Genomic DNA, 26,423 nt, shown 5'->3' with positions numbered 1-26,423 from the left:
CAGAGTATGAGCTGGTTAAGGACCACATCAACCAACTCTTGGAGGCACAGGTAATAAGGGAGAGCAGCAGCCCCTATGCCAGTCCCATTGTGTTGGTAAAGAAAAAGGATGGGAGCTTACGTATGTGTGTCGATTACAGGCAACTGAACAACAAAACGAGGAAAGATGCTTTTCCCCTTCCTCGTATTGACGAGTCCCTGGATGCCTTGACGGGTGCCCGCTGGTTTTCCACTTTGGATCTGGCCAGTGGCTATAACCAGGTCCCTGTTTCTGAGGCGGATCGATCCAAAACTGCATTTTGCACCCCATTCGGCCTCTTCGAGTGGAATCGTATGCCGTTTGGGCTTTGCAACGCCCCAGGCACCTTTCAGAGGTTGATGCAGCGTATATTTGGAGATCAGCAGTGCCAGTCATTGCTTTTGTACCTTGACGACATTGTGGTTTTCTCTTCCACAGTGGAACAGCATCTGGAGAGGTTGGGTGTAGTGCTGAAGAGGCTTCAGCAGCAAGGCCTGAAGGCAAAGCTAAGCAAATGTGCATTTTTCCAACAGGAGGTGCGCTACTTGGGTCATGTCATTTCGGACAAAGGTGTCTCCACAGATCCCAGTAAAGTGCAGGTGGTGGCAAACTGGCCCCCACCTACCACCATCCCAGAGTTGCGGTCGTTCCTTGGTTTTGCCAGTTACTATCGCCGCTTTGTGGAGGGGTTTGCCAAGTTGGCGGCCCCGCTGCATAAGCTGGTTGCAGAACTAGGAGGCACAAAGTCAAGGAAAAGAGCAGAGCTCTCTGTGAGGGGACATTGGACGGAGCAGTGCCAGTGTAATTTTGATGCACTTAAGATCAAACTTGTCACAGCACCTGTGCTTGCTTATGCAGACTTCTCTTTGCCATTCATTCTTGAGATTGATGCAAGCTATGGGGGACTTGGGGCAGTGCTCTCCCAGGAGCAATCAGGCAAGGTTAGACCAGTGGCTTATGCCAGCCGAGGTCTGAGGCCCACTGAGCGCAATATGCAAAACTACAGCTCCATGAAGCTAGAGTTTTTGGCACTCAAGTGGGCTATGACCGAGAAATTTAGGGAGTACCTACTAGGCCATAAATGTGTTGTCTTCACAGACAACAACCCGCTTAGCCACTTGTCTTCGGCAAAGCTCGGTGCCACCGAACAACGTTGGGCAGCACAGCTAGCCTCCTTCGATTTTGACATCAAATATCGATCAGGGAGGAGTAATGGAAATGCCGACGCTCTGTCCCGCCAACACCAGCCTAGCAGACGAGAACTAGAGGCCGCGGTCCCTGGTACAGTACTCCCAGATTCCTTACAGCATGCCCAAGTGAACCAAGTTGAAGCAGTTCAATCGGCCATTGCTGCCTTGCCAGAATATACACCTGCAGATCTCAGTGTTTTGCAACAGGCAGATCCCGTCATTAAAGAGGCTCTGGTCTTCTGGCGGAGAGGCAATCGCCCCAATGGTGAGGAGCGAAAGACGGTCTCACAGCCTGCCTTGGCATTGCTGCGCCAATGGGACCGGTTGATGGAAAGGGATGGGGTCTTGTACCGCCAGGCCTTCCGCCCTGATGGCCTGGAGGCAGTGTCCCAGCTAATTCTGCCAGCTTCCTTAAGGGAAGAAGTGTTGACCAAGGTTCACCAAGACCATGGTCATCAGGGTGTGGAAAGAACATCAGAGCTTTTGCGACGGCGGTGTTACTGGCCAGGTATGTCCTCTGCAGCCGCAGAATGGTGTCGGGCCTGCGAGAGGTGCCAAGTGGCTAAGGACACCCAGCCAGCTGCCCGCAGCTTCATGGGGCATTTGCTGGCTTCACGGCCAAATGAGATTGTAGCTATGGATTTTACAGTGTTAGAACAGACTCATAACGGGTTGGAAAATGTCCTCGTAATGACTGATGTATTTAGCAAGTATACGCTTGCTGTCCCCACCCGTGACCAAAGAGCTTCCACTGTGGCTCAGGTTTTGGTGACAGAATGGTTCTCAAAGTTTGGTGTTCCTGCTCGTATACACTCGGACCAGGGCCGCAACTTTGAGAGTTCTCTGATCCAGCAGCTCTGTAGGCTCTACGGCATTGAGAAGTCTCGTACCACTCCATACCATCCGAGTGGTAATGGTCAGTGTGAACGCTTTAATCGAACCTTGCACAACTTGTTGCGCACTTTTCCGGTGTCCCGGAAACGTGACTGGAGTTCCTGTTTGCCACAGGTGCTGTATTCCTATAACACCACCCCTCATCAGGCCACTGGGGAGTCCCCTTTTCTGTTGATGTTTGGGCAGGAGCCCAGGCTCCCGGTTGATTTCCTGCTAGGTAGAGTAAAAGATCCTCTGTGTGGCAGTACCCATGAGTGGATCCAGGAACACCAGACACGCTTACGGATTGCTTTTGAGGGAGCTGGGGAAAGGTTAAGGTGTGCGGCAGAGCGTCGTAAAAGGAACTATGACCAGCACGTTCGAGACCACCCTCTGGATGTAGGCCAGCTGGTGTGGTTGCGGAACCTCAGTACACGAGGTCGTCATAAGATCCAGGATCTGTATGAGCCTGTGTCATACAGAGTTCTGAGGGCACCAGCCGAGGGTGGGGCAGTGTACACCATAGCGCCTGTAGACAATCCGACTAAGTCCCGGCATGTTAATCGTGCCCTGCTGAAGGCTGCTGTCGGGCTAGACCCTTCTGGTGGCCCTGCTGCCGTCCTGTCACCCTCCTTAGATCATTCCAAATCAGAGGAGGAATACTTTGGTGACGGGGATCTGCTGGTCCTCCGGGAAGAGCCTCCCTTGGTAGAACAGACTCAAACCAACCCAGTATACCCGGTTTTGGACCTTGTCAGGGTTCCCAGCACTGCGAACGCAGCCTCCCCAACCATCCATTCAGATACCAGTGAAGTTGCAGTCCGTCGGACAGCCCGGTCAACAGCAGGCCACCATTCTAACATCAATCGCCTCCCGAGGGCCGTGGGGTTACCGGCAGGCGGTGCAGTACACCGGCCGGACCCGCTGGTTAATTCTGTCTCTGCCCTCTTTAGACCATGGGATTAGAGAATTGTTGGGTTTGCTCGATCGTCGGGGCGACGATCCAAAAGTTGGGGTAGATTGTAGCAGATTGACTGGTCGCAGGTGGTTTCAATCACTTCATTCTCTTTGGACCAATCATGAAGTCACTGCATGCTATATAGGCGGGGGGTTTGACATCTTGACCCGTTACTCTTTGTTGCTGGAGGTACATTCCGCTCTGGGTCCTCTCGCGTTCGCGGCGCGCTCACGGTTGTGCAACAGGTAATGTAGTGTGCTTAATTGCTCTTTTACTTTGGCCTTGGTTGCGTTGGGATGACCATTAGAGTGTATTGTCCCTTTGCAGTGTCTCCCTGTCACCAACCCAGGCTTTCCTTTAATGGAATCGGGTTGAGCGGTGCCGCTGGTAGGTCGGACAAACCTTTCTCCTCTCATGTATTTTAATGAGTTGTTAAGTAATCTGCCGTTTTATTGTAGGCTGTGTGTAGCTGTATGAGGGCGGCAGGTGTACGTGTGCGACACTCCCTGACTGGTATGTATGTATACCAGTGGCGCTGTAGTGTTTATGTTTTGAAATCTAAAACAGTAAATTTGGTTTTGTGCACACCAGGGTCGTAAAATTGCTTCGCCGTGCGCTGGTATCTGCACCAACCCCTCCCTTCCCTGCCACGCTGCTGTTTTGTCTCCGTTTTATTTGATTCCAACTACAACTTGTAGTTGAAGCGCCCGGATTTGTCGCTCAAAGTGTCGGGCAGGGCTGTCTGATTGCGACCAGAATGATAGTTTGCCTTCTTTTTGGGTCGCCTGTGTTTTGCTACTATGTATATGGAGTTTGTTATGTTTATGGGTTTATTTGTTAAACTATGATTTAAGTGATTTTGGTTTATATTTCTTTTGTCTACGTTCTAATGAAAAGACTAATTTTGTTGATTATATTGTCTATTGTCATAACTGGTTGGTAGGCTCTAGGCAGCCATTTAAGACACCTTTGCTGCCTAGATTTGCCTTGAAGTAGTTTTTGTTTATTTTTTGGTTTATTGATTTACTTTCCCTCCCAATAACTGCATGCTCTCTTCCATAGTTGCTGAGTGCCGAAGGTGGTGGTGTCGGTGTCCCAGGTGGTGGTGTCTCCCTCGCGTGTGCTGTGTTTTCCCCCGTTTGGTTTAATTTGAGTTTTGCTTGCTGTAGTGTGTGTTTGTGTGTGCACGTGTGATTGGGGTGATCCTTCCCTGAGACCCCACACCCCGTTGGCCCTGTCCCTCCACCGGTAAGGCCTCAGTACCTATTTTCCATATTTAGTAGGTCGGGTATTTTAAATGGTATTTTATATTTGATGTTTTAGTAATTGTAGTAAATAAAATTATTTTTATAACGGAACTACGTCTCTGGCTTCACGCATAAATCGAACCTGTGTGCTTTCTGCATTTAAATTAATTATAGTACGATCCCATTCTCGGGGTGAAATTCCCCGGGTGGCGTTGCCGGTGTCATCGGTGTCGAGCGGGCCAAAAAGGCGCTCCACACCCACAGAGTTCCACTCGCCACAAAAACAACGGAGTTTAAAGATTCCAACTGCACGTTTTGTGCAACAGCAGATGTTTTTTTTTCTTTTATTGAAAATAACGCTTTTTTCTTTATTTATCATTAAAAACAGTGACAAAATCATTTTTGTATAATTAATTAAGGATTCATGTTAAAAAGAGATCTCTCTTTTTAGTAGTATGTCAGTAGTACAACTAAAGGCATTTCGTTCTTGGTGTCTGGTGTTGAAGTTGTGCCTCTCCATTATCACGTTCGTTTCAAGGTTGCATATTTCCTTAAACTTTCTTGTCAGACACTCGGGGTCCTCTCTGGATTCTTCTGGAACAGCCACGTTGTTGCCCTTCTCCTAGTACCGCGAGCGCATACGTGAAGGACGGCTCCCTCTCTATGTCACATTTTTGTCAAAAACGAGAGGGTCCGGACGTCTGAATCCATCGGCCATTTCTAGTACGCTGTCGCTCACTGCGGTCGAGAATTCAAAGTTGACGTAGGCTACTTCCTAGAGACGAAGTCATCCGAGAGATGTCTTCTGGATGGACATACCACTTCTGACACCATGTTGCCTCGAGTAATGAAGCATCGGAATGGGAGTTGGAACCTTCTTTATTTGTGACCACAGTTCAACGCCACAAAGCTCTGAGTCGCGTTTCCGCCAAACACCTAACAATCAACACAAAGATAATCCCACGAGAACCACTTCTACTACGGCAACCCCTTAGGGTCAAACAGTACTGCTATCTACAGTAAGGGAGGCTATTTTTTTGTTTCTTTCCCAGAGGTAGTTAGCTAGGCCTTGTTTTGTTGTCTTAGTTTCTGTTTGTTTGGCACAACTGCAACTTTCCCAATCTCTCCCACTTAATAGAACCTTTGTAGTTATTGTTAACAATGGTTAAATCTAATTTATACTGTTTCTCCTACTTTGAAGATTACCAAAATCACTAAAACCTGCATTAAGGCTCCAACAGCATCTGTGGATGTCACTGAGGGCTCAACTGTGTTGCTTTAAATGTTGCTGCTGTGAATCCTTAGAATGAGATAAATGCACAGGACCAAATTCATCTGCCTGTTTGTTTGTGTTTTTCCTCCTTAAATTGTTCTCTTTCTGTGTTACATATTGTCCCTCCTGTCACTTCTGACTGTGATGCTCCACATCATTTTACATCATCACCAACAGGTTTAGTGACACACATTGCATCACATAGCGTTGTTTTGAAACAGAAATGTCACAAAGCTTACTTTTTTATCCTTTGTGGAAAGTTTTAAGGCGGACTGACGCAGAATAAACTTCTTATTTAGATGCTCCAATTATACTTTTCTGGTGTGTATAACTACATTAAAATGTTCAATTGGGCTGGTTGATTTTAAATAATCTGAACATGCAGATGTTTTGGAAGGGGTTAGTAGAACGAGAGAAGGAGGCAAACCACTGTAAGAACAGCTTTCAAATAGCAATGTTACACTTTGCTCATTCAAAAACCTGATGCAGCAGTGGACATACAGCACATCAACCGGACAAAGGAATTATGGAGTGAATACATTCCTGCAAACTTGTTATAGATGTCATCAGCTGTAGTTTCAATCAACAGAATAAGTAGGGCTGCATAATGAGTCCACTAGATGGAGTCAATCAGTGTTCACTGTCTCCAGAAATACAAAGTGGAAAAATACAACTGTGCAACTATTTTGCTGACATATGTTACTCATATAAATGTTACTACTCTTTAGAGGATTTCAAAAGCGTGTTACAACACTCTGTAACCCCAGTTGTCATCAACAGATCGCATGAATTATACCTTTGTGTAGACATGTTTTTTCCTGTCATGACTTATGTTGATTCCAATCATATCTAGGGTGGTCTATGCAACCACAGGGGATCAATACACAGCTGTTCATAATGAATAGGGGCACGGTTTTATCACTGACACGAGAGATTACGACAGAAGGAAAACAAGAACTTCAGGGTTTCTTTGACATGATGAAACTGGACTTGTGAAATCATCTCACATTCTCCTTTGTTTACGTGAACTGTAAACCAGCGAGTATTTAAAGGCTGTCTTCTTCACGGCTCTTCATCTCATCCGCCATGAACACAAATGAACATTACAAGCGTTTCACTAACAGTGCCATTTTATTACAGATGATCAAATGAAAGCCGTGCACATGTGACGGAGCAGTGACATCACCAGGACTCATATCCCTGGGCTTCTAGTGCAGCGTTCATGTCCAGTAGAGCAGAGGACGGGAGATCGGGGTCCTGTGCCTTTAAGACACAACACACATAGGGGGGGCTGTGCTTCTTCTTATTCTGGGAGAAGAGTAGGAGGAGGAGAAGGAGGTTGGACCTGTAAGAGACATTTGAAACATTTCAGACTCACCCTTTAGATCAAAGAGCGTTGGCAATTGGCCAGTTTAAGTTTTGAATATGAGCTCCGTCCTGCAACCGTCAGAGCTCAGAAAAAACTCCCTGCCCAGAAAACATTTAACAAGGAGAAAACAAATAAACCGATGGAAAGATTTAAATTCTCAATGAGTTTGATCTTACCTTCCCTGCAATCACGCTACAGGCTCCTGGTCTCCCTTTGCAGTTGGGAGGTTTATTCCCTTTGTTTCCAGATATTTTCTTGTCATCCTTCTCATTCACCACATATATAAAAATGTTCATTTGTCATCTCCAAACTGAACAAAATCTTTGAGTAATGCCGTCATTTAGATCACATTATGCATAGTTAATAGTTAATATTACAGGCCTACTTACTGAGTACCTAAGGGGAAATGTGTGTTTTCTTAAAAATTAACTGATGATCTTAATATGAGAAGCTCATCAGAGTCGATGTTCTCACCTCAGCAGCAGGAAGATCGATCTCTATGAAGGCTGCATCATCAAAATGATGATCCTGTAATAAAGAGAATGGGAACTTTTCAGACTCACCTATTTGCTCAAAGAAATTTGGCCAATGAAAGTTTTGAAGATGAACTTCGTCCCGCAAATTTTACATGGGATCAGAAAAATATCCCTCCCCAAAACACATTTAACGAGGAGAAAACCATCAAAAAACAGATGAAAGGTTTTAAATTTACTCCAGTAGATCAGAGGGTCTACTGGGGGGTCCTGTGAGGATCCTCAAAGACACAACATAGAAAGGGGGGGGCTGTGCTTCTCCTTACCGGGTGCTTCTGAAACATAAAACATTTGAAACATTTCAGACTCGCTTATTAGCTCAAGAAAAAGAAGAAGAAAAAAAATCAGATCAGTTTAAATTCTCTTACAAGGCCTGAAATCCCGCTAAGGCCTCCTGGTCTCCCTCTCCAGTTGGACAATGGAACCCGTTTCTTTTCAGTTTCTTCCACGTTGCCCTCCTTCTCGTTCACCACATGTATAAAAATGTGCAATTGTCATCTCCAAACTGAACTAAATCTTTGAGTAATGCAGTCATTTAGATCACATCATGCATAGTTAGTAGTTAATATAACAGGTCTACTTACTGAGTACCTAAGGGGAAATATGTAAAGAAAGCTAAGTGAGTCTAAAGGGAAGAGAAGTTAGAGGCTGAGTTGTTAAACTACATGTGTGTTTTTAATTAACTTATCGTATCCATTTTCGCAGGAGATATGGAAAAAAATATAGTAATGTCTACAGCTATATTAGGATGATGAAATACTATAAATAAAAATTATTTTGTAACTAAGTTATTGAATAAGAAGGCGGCTTCTTCTTGTCAAGAGACAAACTGTGATTGATCCACCTGGTGATCAAAACTTAATAAAAACTTAAATTCTCACATCATTGGACTCATTCTCATGCAGCACTTGTTTGCTTATTCGTCAAGTTACACGAAAGTTGATACTGAACCGTGAATGCAGTGAAATGATCAATAAGCCGAGTGTGAGAATCAAGGACCTGTTGACACACAAGAAGCTTATTGGAGTCGATGTTCTCACCTGAGCAGCAGGCTGCTGAGGATCGATCCCTGTGGAGCCTGTGACCAGCGGCACACCTTTGTCCATGGCGCGTGTGAAGAGCTCTGAACACGACGACCTTGAAATACTCGCTGGTGTTTGATCACTTCCACGTAAACAAAGGACGATTTGAGATGATTTCACAAGTCCAGTTTCATCATGTCAGAGACACCCGGAAGTTCTTGTTTTCCTTCTGTCGTAATCTCTCATGTCGGCCCGTCATAAAACCGTGCGCCTATCAAACAGGTTTGTATTAATCGCCTTTGGTTGCAACACCCTGGATATGATTCAAATCAACACAAGTCACAACAGGAACAATCAGGTGTACACATATTTACTCATTTTTAAAACCAGCCCAATTGAACCTCATAATGTAGTTATACAGCCCAAGAGGAAAAGTATTTCATTGCAGTGTCTGAATACTAAATGTGTTGTTTATTCTGCATAAAGTGACCTAAAAACTTTTCACTAAGGAACAAATAAAATAAGCTTTGTGACATTTCAACTTCTTTCGGTGGTAAAACCCACAATGTGATGCAATGTGTGTCACTAAACCAGTCAGTGACGATGTAAAATTACCAAGAAATAGTTACACGAGACACCCTGAAGTTCTTGTTTTCCTTCTGTCGTAATCTGTCGTGTCATAAACACAAATGAACTTTACAAGCGTTTCAATAGCAGTGCCATTTTATTACAGATGATCAAATGAAAGCAGTGCACATGTGACATCACCAGGACTCATATCCCTGGAAGTAGCTGATAAGGAGAATCATAATAAACCAAATCACAGAACGGAGATCTCTGTCCATCTCTCTCGATGAGGGATTTCCACAAAACCGTTATGATCTGCAGACAGAAAGAAACACAGAAGAAGGAGACGTGTCACCAAATGGCTTCAACCGACTAACTGAGAGAAATGTGGGACTAAACGTGACTTGAAATGGCATCTTGTCGGCTTCTAGTGACGCGTTAGTGTCCAGAAGAGCAGAGGACGAGCCCATCGGGGTCCTGGGAGGAGCCTCGAAGACACATTACAGAGGGGGGGGCTGTGCTTCTACTTACTCTGGGGGAGAAGGAGGTGTAGTTAGAGGAGGTGTACTAGGAGGAGGAGGTGTAGAAGGAGGACCCTGTAATAAAAACAATGGAAACATTTCAGACTCACCTATTTGCTCAGAAATTTGGCCAATCAAAGTTTTGAACACGAGCTTCGTCCCAGAAATCTTACATGGGCTCAGAAAAAACTCCTTCCTCAAAACACATTCAACAAGGAGAAAACAATCAAAAAACAGATGGAAAGGTTTAAGTTCTCAAAAATGTTGGTCTTACAATGCCTGAAATTGCGCTATTGCATCCTGGTCTCCCTCTGCAGTCGCAAGGTTTCTCATTTAGACTTTCCACGCCGTCCTCCTTCACGATCACATGTATAACAATGTGTTATTGTCATCTCCAAACTGAACAAAATCTTTGAGTAATGCAGTCATTTAGATCACATCATGCATAGTTAGTAGTTAATATAACAGGTCAACTTACTGAGTACCTAAGGTGAAATATGTAAAGAAAGCTAAGTGAGCCTAAAGGGAAGAGGAGTTAGAGGCTGAGTTGGGAATAATTCATAATAATTCTAAATATTTCATAATTGAACGTATCCAATATTGCAGGAGATTTTGAAAAAACAGGTAGTAGTGTCTATAGCTATATTAAGATGATGAAATACTTAAAATTACTTTTATTAATAGGAATGAATAAGAAAGCTACTTTCCACCCGGTGATCAAAGCTGAATAAAAACTTAAAGCAACTTAATTTCTCACATCATTTGACTCATTCTCAGCCAAGTCACACAATGGTTGATGCTGAACAGTGAAAAACTAAGCAGTGAAATGATCACCGAGCAGAGACTGAGAATCGAGGACCTGTTGATACAGGAGAAGCTCATCAGAGTCGATGTTCTCACCTCAGCAGCAGAAAGAACGATATCTCTGGAAGCTCCATCATCAGAAGGACGAACCTGTAATAAAGACAATTGAAACTTTTCAGACTCAACTGTTTGCTCAAAGAAATTTGGCCAATGAAAGTTTTGAAGATGAACTTCGTCCCGCAAATTTTACATGCGCTCAGAAAAAACTCCTTCCCCAAAACACATTTAACGAGGAGAAAACAATCAAAAAACAGATGTAAAGTTTTAAATTCACTCCAGTAGATCAGAGGGTCTACTGGGGGGTCCTGTGATGAGCCTCAAAGACACAAAATAGAGAGGGGGGGGGGGGGGGGGGGGGGGGGGGGGCTTTGCTTCTCCTTATTACGGACCCCTTCAAATAAATATCATTTTGAAACATTTCAGACTCACCTATAAGCTCAAGAAAAAGAATAAAATAAAATAAAATCAGAGTAAAGGTTTAAATTCTCTTACCTTCCCTGAAATCATGCTGAGGAATCCTGTTCTCACTCTGGATTTGGAACGTGTCTGTTTGTGCAAAATCTTTGAGTAATGCAGTCATTCAGATCACATCATGCATAGTTAGTAGTTAATATAACAGGTCTACTTACTGAGTACCTATGAGGAAATATGTAAATAAAGCTAAGTGAGTCTAAAGGGAAGAGGAGTTAGAGGCTGAGTTGTTAATAATTCATAATTGAACGTTTCCATTATTGCAGGAGAATTTGAAAAAACGGGTAGTAGTGTCTATAGCTATTTTAAGATGATGAAATACTTAAAATTACTTTTATTAATAGGAATGAATAAGAAAGCTACTTTCCACCCGGTGATCAAAGCTGAATAAAAACTTAAAGCATCTTAATTTCTCACATCATTTGACTCATTCTCATCCAAGTGACACAATGGTTGATACTGAACAGTGAAATACTAAGCAGTGAAATGATCACCGAGCAGAGACTGAGCATCGAGGACCTGTTGATACAGGAGAAGCTCATCAGAGTCGATGTTCTCACCTCAGCAGCAGGCTGCTGGGGACGGATCCCTGTGGAGGCTCCATCAGCAGACGAGAAGGCTGTGATGAGCAGAAGGACCTGCAGAGACAACAGGACCAGCAGCACGCTCTTCTTCATGGTGAGTAAAGTGGAGAGTTGGATCCACACAGGTCTTTATAGACTCTCTGCCCACCAGAGAAAGGGAACGTCATAAAGAGGGTGTGGATACAAGAACACATTCACACCAACACAAACAATGTGAAATTATTTGGAACCTTGACATCAACTTCTGGGAAGTTTAGCGGATTTATCTGCTTCCTTCCCTTGGAGTCCTTCCCAGAACGTCTCCTGAAGGAAATGAAATGAAAACAACGGAGCTCAAAGATTCCAACTGCACATGTTGTGCAACAGCAGATGCTTTTTTTCTTTTATTGAAAATAGTGACAAACTAATTTCTGTATAATTGAATTAAGGATTCACATTCAAAATAAATGCACAGGACCAAATTCATGTACTTGTTTGAGAAAACACAAGTTAAGCTTTTCCTCGGTACGTTTTATTCCCCTATTCTGCGTTAACGTCCCTCCTGTCGCTTCTGACTCTTCTGATGCTGCAGCTGTGCACGAGCCCATCTGCTCCTTATCCTCCAATCAGACACCCCCCATGCTGTGTGGAGCGCTACCCAAACTCACAGTTTTAGACCCCCCCCCCCCCCCCCCCCCCCCCAGCACAAAACAAGTCGTGTTTCCGCAGCAGAGGTGGACCCGGATCAGGTCTTATCCGGACTGCGCACAGAGGGCGCGTTTTGGAGACGCGCCACGCTGCTTGTGATGGATATTTCGTTTTAGGCGCGCGGACGGTTCATAACTCGGGACGAGAGGAGTGAATGATTTCCTGTCGGACCCCCCCCCCCCCTCGCTCCACGTGTCCGTGGTCAGGGTCCCTCAGCCGGAGACCCGCTGAGGCATCGGTGAGTCCTCGGGATCTTTGTGCGACTCTTTTACGCTTTGTTGTCAGCAGCTTTAATCCACACAATCCTTGTAATCACGAGGACCTTCTGTCATCGGGAACGAGGAAAAGTGGCCCTTTTATTTTCTGTCATTCATCCGTTTAATTTTATGTTTGCACAACATATCTCAAAATCCTCGAGGTGCAAAGCGCATAACTCGTGACTGCTGATCGAAACATAAAACCGTATTTTATTTTTCTGGCCCGTTCACTTGAATCTCAAACGGGTCTCGACAGCAGATCATTGATCTTCTGTCATGTCGGCGTCAGCGGTGGAAACGTTAGCCTCAACTCGTCCGACGCAGAGAGATTATCCTCCTCGGGAATGTTAATGCAGCAAATCCAACCTCCTGCTCGGTGTTAATGCCCCTGATTTACCGGGTAAGTGGCTCGTAGGACGTCAAAGGAGTTTGAAGCGCTTATGGACGCAGTTTTGTGCTCCATTATGCAAACCAGGAGGTTTTAGTATGGAATAAACGCCTGTATTGGTGCTGATGCTGCAGCAACAGAACTCCCTGTCATACGTGGACGTTCTGGACGCTTTGTAATTGGTCAGCAGGACTCTGAAAGGTCACATTACCACCACAATGGCACGAATTCAACATGGTGATCTGATCGTGTTTTTAAAATGCAAACATGATCATTTAATGTTTAATGGCTCTACGCTGTAGTAAATAGTACTTTTAAGGGTCTAAATGCATTTACCTATAGCTAAAACTAATAGTCCAATACCAAAATGATGTTTGAGTAACATAACTGCAGTCAAAAAAATCTTGTCTTTAAATATTCATTACTTTTTTCATTATATGTTTTATTATTTATCTTTATCTAAAAATAAAGTCATGTAGTAGAGTAAAGAAATTGCAAATATCCCTCTGCCTTGAAGTAGAATTGTATCAGTAAAGAAAATACTGAAAATAAGCAACTCAATGTTTAACTCACCTGCAGATCTTAAGGAGATTCTTTTCTTTCTTCCATTTCACTTCTTCAGAGGACCACACCGAGCAGAAGGATCAAAGCGGGGGGGGGGGGGTTGGGTGGAGGTTAGCTATGGGCAAGAAGTTGGATCTGTCGGGGCTGACGGCGGACGAGGCGGAGCATGTGCTGCAGGTGGTGCAGAGGGACATGAAGCTACGGGAGAAGGAGGAGCAGCGCCTCAGGTCAGTTCTGAGTAGCAACCATCACACCGACCGAGGGACGGGGCAGATGAACAAAGAGCAGAAACTCACTATGAAGGGGATTCGGGGAGAAAAGCAATCAAAGATATCACTGTAAAAGCACCATTCGTTCACATTGGGAACGTTCAGGGTGCATTGGGAAGCTTTTTAAAGCCTGTGTGCGTGCTTCCACCTTCCTGCCTTTGTGGACAGGAAGCGTCTGCCCTTTCCTCTTTGCACTCAGACTGCCTTCTTCAAACCCTCCTCCCTGCAGGGCCCGACCACAACACGTATGGACTTAAAGACAGGGTTGACAGTAACTCACCCGGGTGGGTTTGATCTGCGTCTTCGTGACCTTTGACCCAAGAGAGGCCGAGAGCGGGATGCACATCGTTGTTGAAAGTGATTGTTCACTTTTTTTTTCTTCTCATGGCTCCGTTGTTCTTTGTACTTCCTTTTGCTTACGTGATCTTGTTCCTCATCGTCAAGGCCATCAGGGAGCCAAGCAAAACAATAACAGATTGGACCGCTCATGCGAGATAAACATAATGTCATTTCCTCGAATCGCACACGGTGCAAGTTGTTGCAAGCCGACGGATTCTCTCAACAATGCTGGTAAAATGTTTTTGGCAGTGTTGTGTAGCGTTTATCTCGTGCTTGGTCTCACACTTACCAGCAGGTGGCAGTAACGGGTCAATAAAATAAAACCCGATGCAAGCCAGTAAACAATGTGCAGGATTTAACATCAACATTCGACAGCTTTGACCTGAAGCTTTTTACTGTTTCAAATAACTCTGGCTAGTTTATTATTTTATATAGTCCTCACACAAAAATACAATAAATATAAACTAAATATACATACAATAAAATGGTAATTTACAGAATCCGTGGCTCACATTTCTCCTCAAAGACACAGAGAGAAACTAAAATAACATTAAAACCTGGTTGGATTCAACTGACAAACAAAAGACACAAAATGAATGTCAGTCCACAATCATCAAAACGTTCACGTCCTTCTCACTTATCCCTTTAATAAAAAGTTCTTGTCTACACTCGAATAACAACATTTTAAAGCATTAAACATCAAAAGTCACCAGCGTCCTCGCTTCGATTGTTCAGCAGCAGCACATTAGGTGCCTTTTCTACAAAATGTAAAAAAAACGTCACAATCACACAAATGCAAGCACGCATTATTGGAGGCTTCTTCTTCTTCAGCGAGGATGGTTGCACCTGGTGGAACTAAACACTGTCCCTATTTATAAAATGATGCCTTGCGTCTTCTCCTGTTTGCTGTGTTTTCACTTGTGAGAAACACCATCGCGTTGACACGTTCTCGCCGGGAGCCGAGTTTATTCATGCCGCCCAGTGAGGGAGCTCAACGTGGTCTGAAGTTACAGAACATGATGTTCAAAAAAAAAAAAAAAAAAAAAAAGTAGCTCTCTGTAAACTGGAGTGGTAAAGAGCCGATAAATCGATTTAGTCAACAAAATGAACAATTTTGATAATGGGTCAATTGTTCCAACCACGTTTTTAAGCAGATTATGGAAAAGCTAATATACGTCACACATCTCTGACACTGCATATCATGATGCAGCATGTGTTTATGGGGATTTAATAAGAATGTTTGTGTGAATAAAATATATTTTATCAAATGTAAAATTAAAATTCAACATGTACTTATCCATATTTAATCATTTTTCTATACAGCATGCACACATTCACTTTAAGTAAGTAATAATGCATCTATGAATGATTCAGTAATGGCGGATGCTCCTGCAGTTCATGATGGGACCATGATGTCTTTTTGGTCTCAACCAAAAACACATCATCCTCCTAATCAATTCTTCTCAGCTTTTCAGAATATGAAAATCCATGTGATTTCATATTTTGTATCTTACTATACTTTTGTACCTTTTTTTAATATCACATTACTTTTCTTAAAACCTTTAAACCAGTCCTTGACATGCTCCAAAAACAAAACAAATATTTGAATGCCGTAACAACTGGGCAGTCGGTCATATTTCGTATGATGGAAAGCTTCAGCCGCTTCATGGACCATGTGGGCAGAAAAGCTGCTGCTGTGGAGAACACACTGATGTATTATTCATCGTGACTCCCGCGTTGGCCTTTACGCGAGCACAGCAGGCGAAGCTCAAATATTCAATCAAGACATTTACGAATGAGGTTAACTTTTAACAAGAGCGCTGCTTCAATTTCAACGCCCTAGAATGAACAGCGCGCATAAAGGGTTAAGCTTATTTCAATCATTATGTACCTCCAATGCTTTCTAGAACATTACTAAAATGACAGACGTTGTGAAGCCACTTTAATTTCTGCTCCATTTTCATTAAAAAAAGAGGCAAAGGATCAGTTTGACCGTCTGTTTGTGTGCTTCATGTCCTCATTTTGATAATCATCCTGTTTGTCTAAAAAAACACACACAAAAAAAACCCCCAACTAACATAATGAATATTCTGCCCCTCCCCTCCCCAGTGAGCTGAAGCAGGAGCTGGAGGAGGAGGGCAGTCGCTGCCTCCTGCTGTCACGGCGGAGTTGCTTCAACCGGCGCTGCTGCATCCGCTGCTGCTCGCCCTTCACCTTCCTGCTGAACCCCGGGAGGCGCTGCCGCGACTGCGGCTACAACGTGTGCAAGGCCTGCAGCGTCTACCACCAGCGGGACAAAGCCTGGCTCTGCTCCGCCTGCCAGAAGAGCAGGTGAGTCTCCATCAGAGTGTGTGTGTGTGTGTGTGTGTGTCTGAAATCCACGAGGCTGAGCTAAGTGATGAGCGGCTGGCGGTGACGTCACAGGTTAGTGAGGTCTTGCACTAGTAAAGGACTCTGTACATTTTTTTTATTAGTTAAAGTTGTCCTTTTCAGTGTCTCTTTGTGTAGCAGCTCAGACGTTATCGCTGTGGCGTCATGTCGGGTCGAGCCCGGTTGATCCGGTCCCGATGTGACATGAACTTCTCGTGGATGCTGGCGCGCTTCATGGCGGGGAGATGACTCTTTTTGCTCCCTCGTTGTTTGTTGCATGAACTCATTTGCAAACGTCTCGTTGGCTCATCAACATATAATTATATAATGATAATATCCCCAAAACGACAACGTCTGCAGCCCGTGACACGTGTTACACATCGATCAATAGTAATAGTGTCTCTCTGTGTGTGTGTGTGTGTCTCAGGTTGTTGAAGACACAGTCTCTGGAGTGGTTCTACACTAACGTGAAGACGCGCTTCAAGAGGTTCGGCAGCGCCAAGGTGCTGAAGACGTTGTACCGGAAGCACCTGGCGGAGCGCCGCGCGCTTCCGGAGCTCACCGGCACAGGTGAAGAGGGGGAGGAGGAGGAGGAAGAGGTAGTCATAGGGACGTCACGATGGATTAGATCTGCCGTTTCAGATCATTAGACCATAATGTCCAGCGAGAAGTAGGGTCACTTTGTCACTGCGGTTTACTGTTTTCATCCTGGTCTCACCGCATCACGCGGTTCACCATGTGACTCCGCCGTGTGGACGAGGCAAAAAGGAACCGGAATGAAATCAAGCTGACATTTGGAAAACGAGCGGCTCTGAGCGGAGGTCTTATCGCCACGTGTCAGATCGGTGACTCGTTCCCCCCCCCCGATGAGGCGCTTTGCTCGATGAGACATTCCCGTCTCTGAAATAGCAAGGTTGCACACACACTAGGACGTAGTCACATTATTTGATGCTTATTTTACATTCCGTGTATAAACTCGTACATCAAGAGAAATCTAGTAGGCTGTAATGATGCAAATCATATGAAACCATTAATACACATTATTAGGTATTCATCAAATTGTCACAGTATGGGGGTAGTTTTACATGGTCTGAACCAAATGAACTACAGTGGAACCTTCATGGTGGCTGATGGAGGAGTCTGAGGAGGTCGGAGGGGTTAAACCTCTCGGGGCCATCGATGTCCATAATGTAACACCGTTGTAAAGTTTGACGCATAATGTTCCAAAGAGGTGCATTTGGATTGTTGTACCGCTGAGATTACGTGGTACATTATTTGCTTTTGCCCCAAATATGATCCCCAAATTTGAGTCATCTTTGGGGTTGGAATTTAAATATCCAGTAGCAAGACTGACTTTTTTTTTATAAATGTATGATTCACGTTGGTATGTTTTTCAATGTGTAAACATGATACAGTGGAGCCAAAGAGCATCAGCTACCTTCAGGGTTTCTGTGACCTCGCCTGCTCACTGGAGTCTTTTTTCATGTCTGTGTGCCAAATGTGTCCCATCTCATTAGGGGATTCTACTAAGATATCTGCACCCACATGCATATATATATAGATATATATTTATATATATACACATGCCACATAAAAAAATCCAATACTTCAGCTCCTAAAATACATAATTTTGTCTTGCTTTACATGGTTCATCACCTCAGTGAACTCATGCTTTTGGTCAGAGTGGCCACCGCATCTAAGAGAAATGATCTGTAGTCTGTTTTCCTCTTAAAATGATTGGACGGGACCCCGTGTACTCGACTGCATCACCTCACCAGCGCCACAGGTCAGGTAGCCTGGTGACAGCACACGTGAGGTCGCTCTGGTGCACTTATGTAACCACGTCGTGGAAGGTCACGCAGCTCGTAGATGGAGGGAGACGCTGAAATCAAGTCAAATAAGTCTGGTTTTCATCCAAAGGGTTTGGGATGAATAACGATTTATGGTAAAACACAGCACGTGCATTGAGGAAATTCCTCACCTGTATCTACACTAACAATAAATCCAAAGCAAGTATCATTTCTTTAACAGTTTTTTTTTATATTAGTCACCACAAAAAAACAATTTATTCATCTGTTTTGCTTAATGTCCAAAATCAACAAATGTCAGTATTACAACATAATGACATGTGAATCTCCAGTATCTGTATTTTCATGTACATATTGTGTGTGTGTGTGTGTGTGTGTGTGTGTGTGTGTGTGTGTGTGTGTGTGTGTTTTCATGTGCACATGTAGAGAGCAGCGCCTACGAGGACAGTCTCTGCAACGAGGGCAGCTTCTGTGGGAGTGACTCGACCTTCTACAGACAAACTAAAGGTGCAGACATGAGTCGTAATGATTTCCCCTATCGTGCTCTTCACCTTTTCATGGAGGTCATTTCCCACGTGACCGTGTCGTTGTTTGCATTGACCGCATAGTGCGGCTGCAGAGAGAACAAGCAGCACACAGCCACAGGCTCACACAGCAGTGGTACAGCTTATACTCTTAGGTACCAGGAGCGGATTGACCCCCGTAAGGCATCCCGAGCTACACGTTTGATCACCCTCCTTTTTTGTTTGGGGGGGGGAGAGAGTTGATTATTAAAGGATCCCAACATGGAGTGCTACATTAAAGCATTGGAGTAGCTTTCCTGCCGAGGGCTGCATCACCTGAGCGACGTGCTCCTGTGCACAGTGGACACGAGGTCACCGCCGGGAGAAGATAGAAGATGGGCGGCTTAGTTTGGCATGAAGATTGGAAACAAACTGTCAGTTGGCATTAAATGATTCAGTGAACCTTTTATCTCCAGGGGTCCCGGGGCAGTTGCCCTACTTGGCAGGTCGTTAATTCAGCCTCGTAATGGCAAGAGCTTACTTCAATCTCCAAAAGAAAAGTCCCTGCAACTGACCCTCTGAGGCCACATTATCCAGTTCATAGGGGGGGGGGGGGGGGGCGTGTTTTTTTTGTGGTCATTCATTGTGATCCCCTCAGGAATCCCCAAACTCATATTTTGTTGCTGCCGTGTACATAATTCCTCATAAAAGGGGTCTTGATTATTGTTCCAATCCTTGTTCCCCGCGCTCACAGGCCAAGTGGCGTTAAAGTGGCGCCCAAAGCCCCTCATTCTTTTGTTCCTTTTTGTGTTCAGAGCACAGCGTGGCGGAGACCATCACCGTGGCCCTGCGGGTGGCGGAGGAGGCCATCGATGAGGCCATCTCAAAGGCCGAGTTTGATTCTGCCAGTCAGGTTATTTATGTTGTTCATCTGTCATTCTATCGAGGAGCCACTAGAACTGCCTTGGTGTGTAAATGATGGTGATGATGATGACGGCGGCCTGTTGCAGATGATGCTTTGGTCTGCAGTCTCTTGCACTTTGATAAGTGTCCTCTGCGGACCACCTTAATCTCAATTTTATTTTCTATTTTGGGAGATGGAGTTTAAATCAGATTATGAAGAAAAAAAAACAAAAAAACATCAAGATTATGCTGCAATCCAAAAGACAGTTTAATACTGCAGTATCCGGGTCATTGTTAGGCCAACAATAAAAATGCGGACGTGTAATGTTGCTCGTTGGTCGTAATGAACAGAAATAAGTACTGTACTTCAGGGTCACTCTTGTAACAAACTCTGCCTCTAAAATAACCCGTTAATCCATATGTAATGAATGAACGGGCCTCATGTGCACAAAGGGATCCAGAGTCTTTGTTTTAATGGGCTATTCCTCGTTAATAGTAAAAGCCCCCAAAAGGTGCATTTCATTAAGATGCAGTGAAATTAGAACTCGAGCTTTTTAAATCCAAACAGCAGATTAACTCGATTTGATGAAAACTGAAGGTGCGTATAAAATATTTGCATACTGTGCAAAAGCATTAAGTATACTATTGTAGTATATTGTAATAAAGGAATGTGTTGCTTCTCACTGACCTGCTAAAGTCACTGTGAACTGGGACCAGTAAAGATTTTGTGTTTGTTTACCAGGTGAAGCAGAATGAGGCTCACTATCTGCGGGAGCACAGAGAAGAGCTCATCGAGGAGCTGTCAAAGACCATTGTGCAAAAAGTAAGGACGCCGCATGGTGTGTGTGTGTGTGTGTGTTGATTCACTGTGTGTGATGCTTGGATGCGAGTCCGCTGTTCTGATAGTTCAATGAATATCTCCCGCTCCCTTTTGTGTCCCGTTTGTGCGCAGCACTAAAGGTTGACTCTGTCTCTCTCAGATTATCAGCAGGAGGAAGACTTTGACCGAGATGAGGGCGGAATACGACCAGGATTGGCCACTTGAAGACCACACTGACCTTCATCATCATCATCATCAGTCGGACTGTAGTCAAGCATCCGGCTCCCTTAAACATGGTCCAGATCTCTGGGTAAAATGCTCAAGAACTACACCATCATTTGAAAAAAAAGAGATGTGCTGACATCAACATGACCCAACCAACCATACGAGGGTGTCACCTCTCTTCTCTCAGAGGTCCCACAGTGCCTTCTCTCTGTTGGACAACGACCCCTCGGGTCTGATGAAGGACGCCTCACAGACGGCCGCCTGGAGGAGCGTCGAGCGGCTGGACAACACCGGTGAGGCCTGTAAATGTATTGAAACCATCCACAAAGGAAGCGGTAGTGAAATTGAGGCGATTGATGGGGATGGTCGTCCACCGTTAGTCGTTGGTTCCCCGCCTGTCTGCTTGAATGTCTGCCGCCTGTGTGCCAAGGTGCGTACGGCGGCGCGTCCTCGGTGCTGAAGAGCCCGGACGGAAACTGGATCGCCCTGCAGAGCGCCCAGCTGTCACGGCCCAGCCTGCTGAGCAAGAGGAAGAGCCTGGTCTTCAGCGCCCTGGAGAGGGAGTCCGAGGTGGTGTCCGCCTACGAGGGCATGGACTCCGACAGCGGGCCGGAAGCGCGGCGCGGCGCCCGGCCCGGGACGCCGCCCCCGCTGGAGGGCCGCGGGGGGGAGCGGTTCCTGGGCCCCGACGGGAGCTGGAGGCCTAGCAGAGCCCCGCTGGCTCGTTTTAAGAGGAAGGTGGCCCCGGAGGGCGGGCGCCCCTCACCCTCCTGCAGGACCAGCATCATCGACGTGAACTTCAACGTGGAAGGAGCCAAAGAGGAGAGGACGGGGGCCGGCAGGCCCGACGCGGGCAGAGTCCGGAGATCCCGGAAGAAGCGGAGGAGCAAAAGAGGGTCGTCTTCTTCGACGCTGGTGAGCAATAACCAAAATAAAGACTGATGAGATAAGATGAAAAGATCTCTGATGCACACAGCTGAAAATCATTTACCAAATGATATTAAATAGCAGCAGCGTAGGTCAAATGGCTCAACATTATTAATAAATGAAATGCTTGTTGACGCTTAATCGCGCAGAAATAGACTAACAATTATATACTGCTTCCAGTAAAATAACAGTAAGGTTAGATGAAGACAAATGACACCAACATTAAAGAAAGCCATACTTCACTATGCTAATTTGTTTTGGAATACTCTTAAATCTATTCTTTCTTACCTTCAAAGGAGTGCAGGGAGAAAGACGGTGATTCCCAACATTCGTCTGATGCTGCCACACCGGCCACTGTGACCTCAGGAGCTACGACCCCTGAACCTGACCTCACGGGGCGTGAAGCCAAGCAGCAGCAGCAGCCGCAGGGGGAGGAGGTCACGTTAAAGCTGCACCAGCTAGCAGGCGGAACGTCCGACTCCTCAACGGGAGGCGGAGCAGCTGCCGAAGTGGGAGACGTCGATGAAGACGGACAGGGGGGGGAAAGCGGCCAAGGACGCGAGGACAGCGGGGAAGGAGATGAGAGGCCGTGGGGGATGGAGATCGACTTGAATGAAGGAAGAGCGGCGGAAGAGGAAGTGGATGAGGAAATGAAACACCGGTTATACAGGCTCATCGAACATTCCAGACTCGCCTACCTGTCGACGGATGACGACTTGGACAGAGATGACCCGAGTGAAGGAGAGTGGGAAGGAGACGAGGAGGCAGATACGGAGGTGGAGAAGACGGGCGGACTTGCTTCTAAACTCTGCCGGCTGGAAGAAGAAGTGAGGGCAAACCTGTTCTCCTCCACAGAGGACGAGTTGGACAAGGTTGGCGTCACTGATGAAGAGAAGACTGGTCAAGAAGAAGAGGAGGAGGAGGAGGAGGCGCTAGCGTCAAAAGTGTGCCGATTAGCCAACCAAGCCAACGCCACGCAGTTTTCGTCCACGGAGGACGAGTTGGACCGAGCGGGTGGAGGTGAAGAGGAAGCGATGGAGGAGAAGCTGTGGGAGCAGGCGGAGGAACACGTCGAGGTCGATTTGGCCGGTCTCATTGGTGCTTCTCAGCTGCTCTCCTCCACTGAGGAGGAGCCGGATACAGTTGGCGAGAAGGAGGTGGACGAGGAAATGAATGAAGGAGGAAGTGAGACGGAGGAAGCAGGGGGAAAGGTTCGGGGTAGGAGAGAATCATTTGGAGACTTGGATGAAAATATGTTTTATTTAAGGGAGGAAATAAAGACCGAGAGCTGCGATGGAGTCGTCCTGCAGGATGAATCGGAGGCGGAAGAAAAGCGAGCTTGCCTGGAGGAGAGATCCCCGAACGAGGATGGAAGGATGCCAGAGGTGCAGAAATGTGATGAAGTCTTGAAAAAAGATGTGACTAAAGCGAAAGGACAAGCGACGCAGTTAGAAACGGTGGTCCAAGCCAAGAGAACCGAGGAGTCAATGTCTTCAGACGAGACAAAAGTCCCTCAAGAAAGTGGGCCAGACGAGCAAGAAGGAGAGAGACGAGAAGAAAGAACGGGTAGAGGAGGCGAAGAGGGTCCGCAAACGGAAGGAGACAGCGAGGAGGAGGATGCAGAGTTTGACCGAATAATCCGCAGTATGTTGTCGATGACGCTGGAGGACATGCAGATGGACGCGTTTAAGGATGAAGGTGCAGAAAACGGGAGCACGAGTAGAGAACCAGAAGAATCGCAGGCGAGCGAACTGGAACTCGTAGAGGTTGACAACGGCGAAAGCACAAACGCGTCAGAGGAGACAGGAAGTGGGGAGAAGTCTTCGTCGGAGTCGGCTGTGGGAGGAAGACCGGGGGGGATTGTGGGAGAGCGGATAGGAGCAGAGATCCACGAGAATAAGGACACGAAGGAAGTAGATCGAGATGCGCCAGAGAGAATGCAGGTAGAAATGCACCAGACTCTCGCGGCGAAACAGCTTGAAAGACTGGAAATGGATGACGAAGAACAGGAGGAGAGGAAAGTCAATGAGTGGAAACTGGGCAAAGAAACCAAAGAAGAGGACCCGGACGACGTGGCTCCGCGGGGCGGTTTGCTGTCGCCTGAGGAGATTCAAAATGTAAGAGCGTGGCGATTTAATCTCACTACGGACAGGGATTCATAATAAATATATCACACTAAATATATCACACTATCTTCAGATAGTCTTCAGACACAGATATATTCTCTATCATGCTCACCTTCCCCAATTAAACATACATCCTCTAACAAATTCAACTTCCTATAGCAGTAAAATGCACCATTGCATTTTAATTCAATAGATTTAGTCTAATGTCCTTTTTTATAGATTTTTAAATTGGCTCCAGCTGGATAGTTTGGGGTTTAGCGTCTCCGTGCTGCACCTTCTGTTCTTCACACAAATATAATAGAAAAAGGCATGATGTAGTATTTAATAATAAATAAGTGAAACGGCTATCACAGAATCCTACACACCTCCTTTTTAGTCCTAATGTCTTGATCATTCGATAATGGTGAGCAACAGGGCTTAATGATGGATAAGACAAAAATAAACAATTAAAAACTGCTTTTTTTAAACATAAATGTGTTCAAATGAAATGTACATTTCATCATGAACATAAATGGTGGGTGTGACGGAGGTGTTTGTCTTCCGTAGAGATACTCGGTGGTGTCTCTGCGCAGCATCACCACGGAGGTCCTGAAGGTGCTGAACGCCACTGAAGAGCTGCTGCAGGAGGGGGGGGGAGGAGACGGCCCCCGACTCCACAGTAACCTGCTGCCCCCCCACACGGATCCAAAGAAACTGGATCGACAGTTCTGTCGACTGGAGGAAAGCGTAAGTTTAACTTTCTGTTTAAATCGCAGAACGCTAAGTCAGTGTTTGATGTTTTAATTACACGATGCTGCTGCAGTACAGCAGTACTACCAGTATTCCTACTACTGGTCTGTAGTACACTCGTATTATACTACAGACCAGTTCTACATTTAAAAAAAAAAATTGTTAAAATATATATTTAGTCATAGTGTGGTATGTCAAAGAAAAGTCATTGTATAGCAGCATTGTACTGTAAAATCTTTTGAAATGTTTATGTAGTATAGCATGTTATAGAAAGTCATTGTAAAAATGTCGAACGCAGTCATGGCTTAGTCATACTATAAAACACACTTTAAATATCGCAGTATATCTTCAAATTTGCTTTAATGCAAATGTTAGATTGGGGCATAATACTATATTCACAAAAAAGTCTGTGTAAGTTCATAATTGAGTCAGTTTCCTTTTATTCAAACGTAACCAGGTCCTGGTACAGTATGTCATAAGAAAGTACAGAGAAAGTTATAATTTACTTCCCTAAATTCAAAGGTGTGACAATCTAGTGGTAACATCCGTGCAAACATCTTCTTATGCAAAGAAATATACACAGAAAACCAAGCTAGTAAATTGATTAATCAACTTTTTATACATTAAGACCCTGCAGAGAGAAAATAACCCATTACTGGGTCTGTGTAAGTGATTGTCAGGTTTCAATGTAAATGGCCGAGTACGACAGGTTGAAGTGGTGAAGTCATTCAGGTGTTGAACCCGCCCTGCTGCAGGTGTACGTGGCAGCAGGGGAGGTGTACGGTCTGGAGGCGGAGCTCGGCGACCTGGAGGAATGTGCTCGGGACATCTGCAGCGCCACGTCGGACATGGAGCTGTCCTACCTGGAGGAGCAGGTCGCGTCGGCGGCCGCTAAGGTTCAACAGTCTGAGCTGCAGGTGAGCTGAAGCTAGACGCACACGTTTAGAAAAGGGCCACGCTGCTGTATGTGAACACAAAAAACCACAGATGTGCGCCTTAAAATCCTGATCCACCTTGTGCCGCCGCTGGTTTGCGCTCTAGATCGGCGACATCTCGGCCAGAATCGCCGCTTTGAAGAGTGCGGGCCTCAATGTGGACACACAACGCTCACGCTTCACCAAGTCCAAGAACATTCCAGCTCTGGTACCTGTGTACATTGATGTCGCTTCTACCACAACCGTGTGTCTAGGAACCATGAGAATAACCTGAGTTTGACGCGTCTTCTTGCAGCCCGTCACTGTGGAGTCATCAAGGCAGTTGAGGAGGCGATTACCTGCACCACCAGTGAACGGTGAGCACATACGTGTGCAATTACATGCAACATACCATTTGTATGTACAGCATTAGACTGTTTTAGCAGAAAGTACAACCATTAACTTTTGTAAACTATACAAAAAATCCAGAATTTAACTAGTTTTTAAAGCACGTATCACCTCCTCTATGTTTGCAAATCGACTTTTTTGGTGATCTTTGGAGGTTCTCACCAATTTATGCAATTCACTCATTAAAAAGTGCTATTTGGTTCTCTTTCAGAAGACACAATATAAAGAATCAAACCAGGACCATTGAAGACTTTTCACCATGGAAGTGCCTTGACCATGAAACTCTGCACCTACAGACCAGTATTAAAATGATCCATTGGTTTGCCTGTATTAAAATCACAAACTGCCTTAAATAATACTGGACCCTTGCACCAAACCTGAATGAGTGATTCTCATGTTTTCTTGTGTGCAGTAGATAAAACTACTTTGAATCAGGTCAAATTTCTCACTTAAAAATCTGTAACATTAAGTAAAATATTAAAGATGAAGCTGGTGAAACTATTATAGTATTTTAGCTTTTATGACTTGCCTGTAGTTCATTTAACTTGAACTGTTTTTACCTTTAGATCTAAACGTGACGAAACCATATCAAACATTTTTCTAAGTTTGTAATGTCAAAAAATGTACAGCAATCCAACCATTACATTGTATGTCTGCTCATATTTAGGTTGGAAAATAAAAATCCAAGAGGTCCCA

The 26,423-nt window shown here is 45.1% G+C and overlaps 2 protein-coding genes and 1 long non-coding RNA gene across 5 annotated transcripts in view; 2 read left to right on the top strand and 1 right to left on the bottom strand.

Annotated features, from left to right (window-relative positions):
• LOC134105098 (uncharacterized) overlaps positions 1-4,558 on the top strand; it is an 8,385-nt gene extending 3,827 nt beyond the window's left edge. Inside the window, exon 4 of the long non-coding RNA XR_009942438.1 lies at positions 4,102-4,558. This is a non-coding gene — a long non-coding RNA (uncharacterized LOC134105098). The remainder of the gene's footprint in view (positions 1-4,101) is intronic.
• The window catches only part of LOC119209317 (zinc finger homeobox protein 4-like), a 21,151-nt gene extending 7,166 nt beyond the window's left edge, over positions 1-13,985 (bottom strand). Inside the window, exons 1-13 of one of the 3 annotated variants that reach the window (XR_009942437.1) lie at positions 13,936-13,985; positions 13,396-13,584; positions 11,721-11,793; positions 11,467-11,630; positions 10,928-10,981; positions 10,472-10,525; positions 9,846-9,926; positions 9,582-9,646; positions 8,502-9,365; positions 7,830-7,919; positions 7,403-7,736; positions 7,105-7,191; positions 5,814-6,904 (exon numbers count right to left, since the gene is read on the bottom strand). Coding sequence is in view for 1 of the 3 variants with exons in the window: in XM_062557573.1 (XP_062413557.1) it covers positions 9,582-9,646; positions 9,846-9,926; positions 10,472-10,525; positions 10,928-10,981; positions 11,467-11,583 (371 nt within the window). In the remaining 2 variants the exon portion in view is untranslated. Of the gene's footprint in view, positions 1-5,813; positions 6,905-7,104; positions 7,192-7,402; positions 7,737-7,829; positions 7,920-8,501; positions 9,366-9,581; positions 9,647-9,845; positions 9,927-10,471; positions 10,526-10,927; positions 10,982-11,466; positions 11,631-11,720; positions 11,794-13,395; positions 13,585-13,935 lie in introns of those variants that run through there. The other 2 variants (XR_009942436.1, XM_062557573.1) reach the window with 2 other exon arrangements.
• LOC119209315 (rab effector MyRIP) lies at positions 13,483-26,423 on the top strand. Its single transcript, XM_062557572.1, has 15 exons — positions 13,483-13,613; positions 16,104-16,325; positions 16,792-16,934; positions 18,599-18,679; positions 19,491-19,588; positions 20,321-20,401; positions 20,559-20,708; positions 20,811-20,916; positions 21,054-21,538; positions 21,847-23,667; positions 24,223-24,402; positions 25,161-25,322; positions 25,447-25,548; positions 25,636-25,696; positions 25,939-26,423. The coding sequence occupies exons 1-15, from the start codon at positions 13,504-13,506 to the stop codon at positions 25,950-25,952; spliced, it is 3,816 nt and encodes a 1,271-aa protein (XP_062413556.1). The 5' UTR covers positions 13,483-13,503; the 3' UTR covers positions 25,953-26,423.

The sequence above is a fragment of the Pungitius pungitius genome, chromosome 15 (genome assembly GCF_949316345.1).
Source record: "Pungitius pungitius chromosome 15, fPunPun2.1, whole genome shotgun sequence".
NCBI classification, from domain to species: domain Eukaryota; kingdom Metazoa; phylum Chordata; class Actinopteri; order Perciformes; family Gasterosteidae; genus Pungitius; species Pungitius pungitius.
The sequence above is the reverse complement of the archived record's forward strand: the minus strand, read 5'-3'. Positions and strand labels throughout refer to the sequence as shown.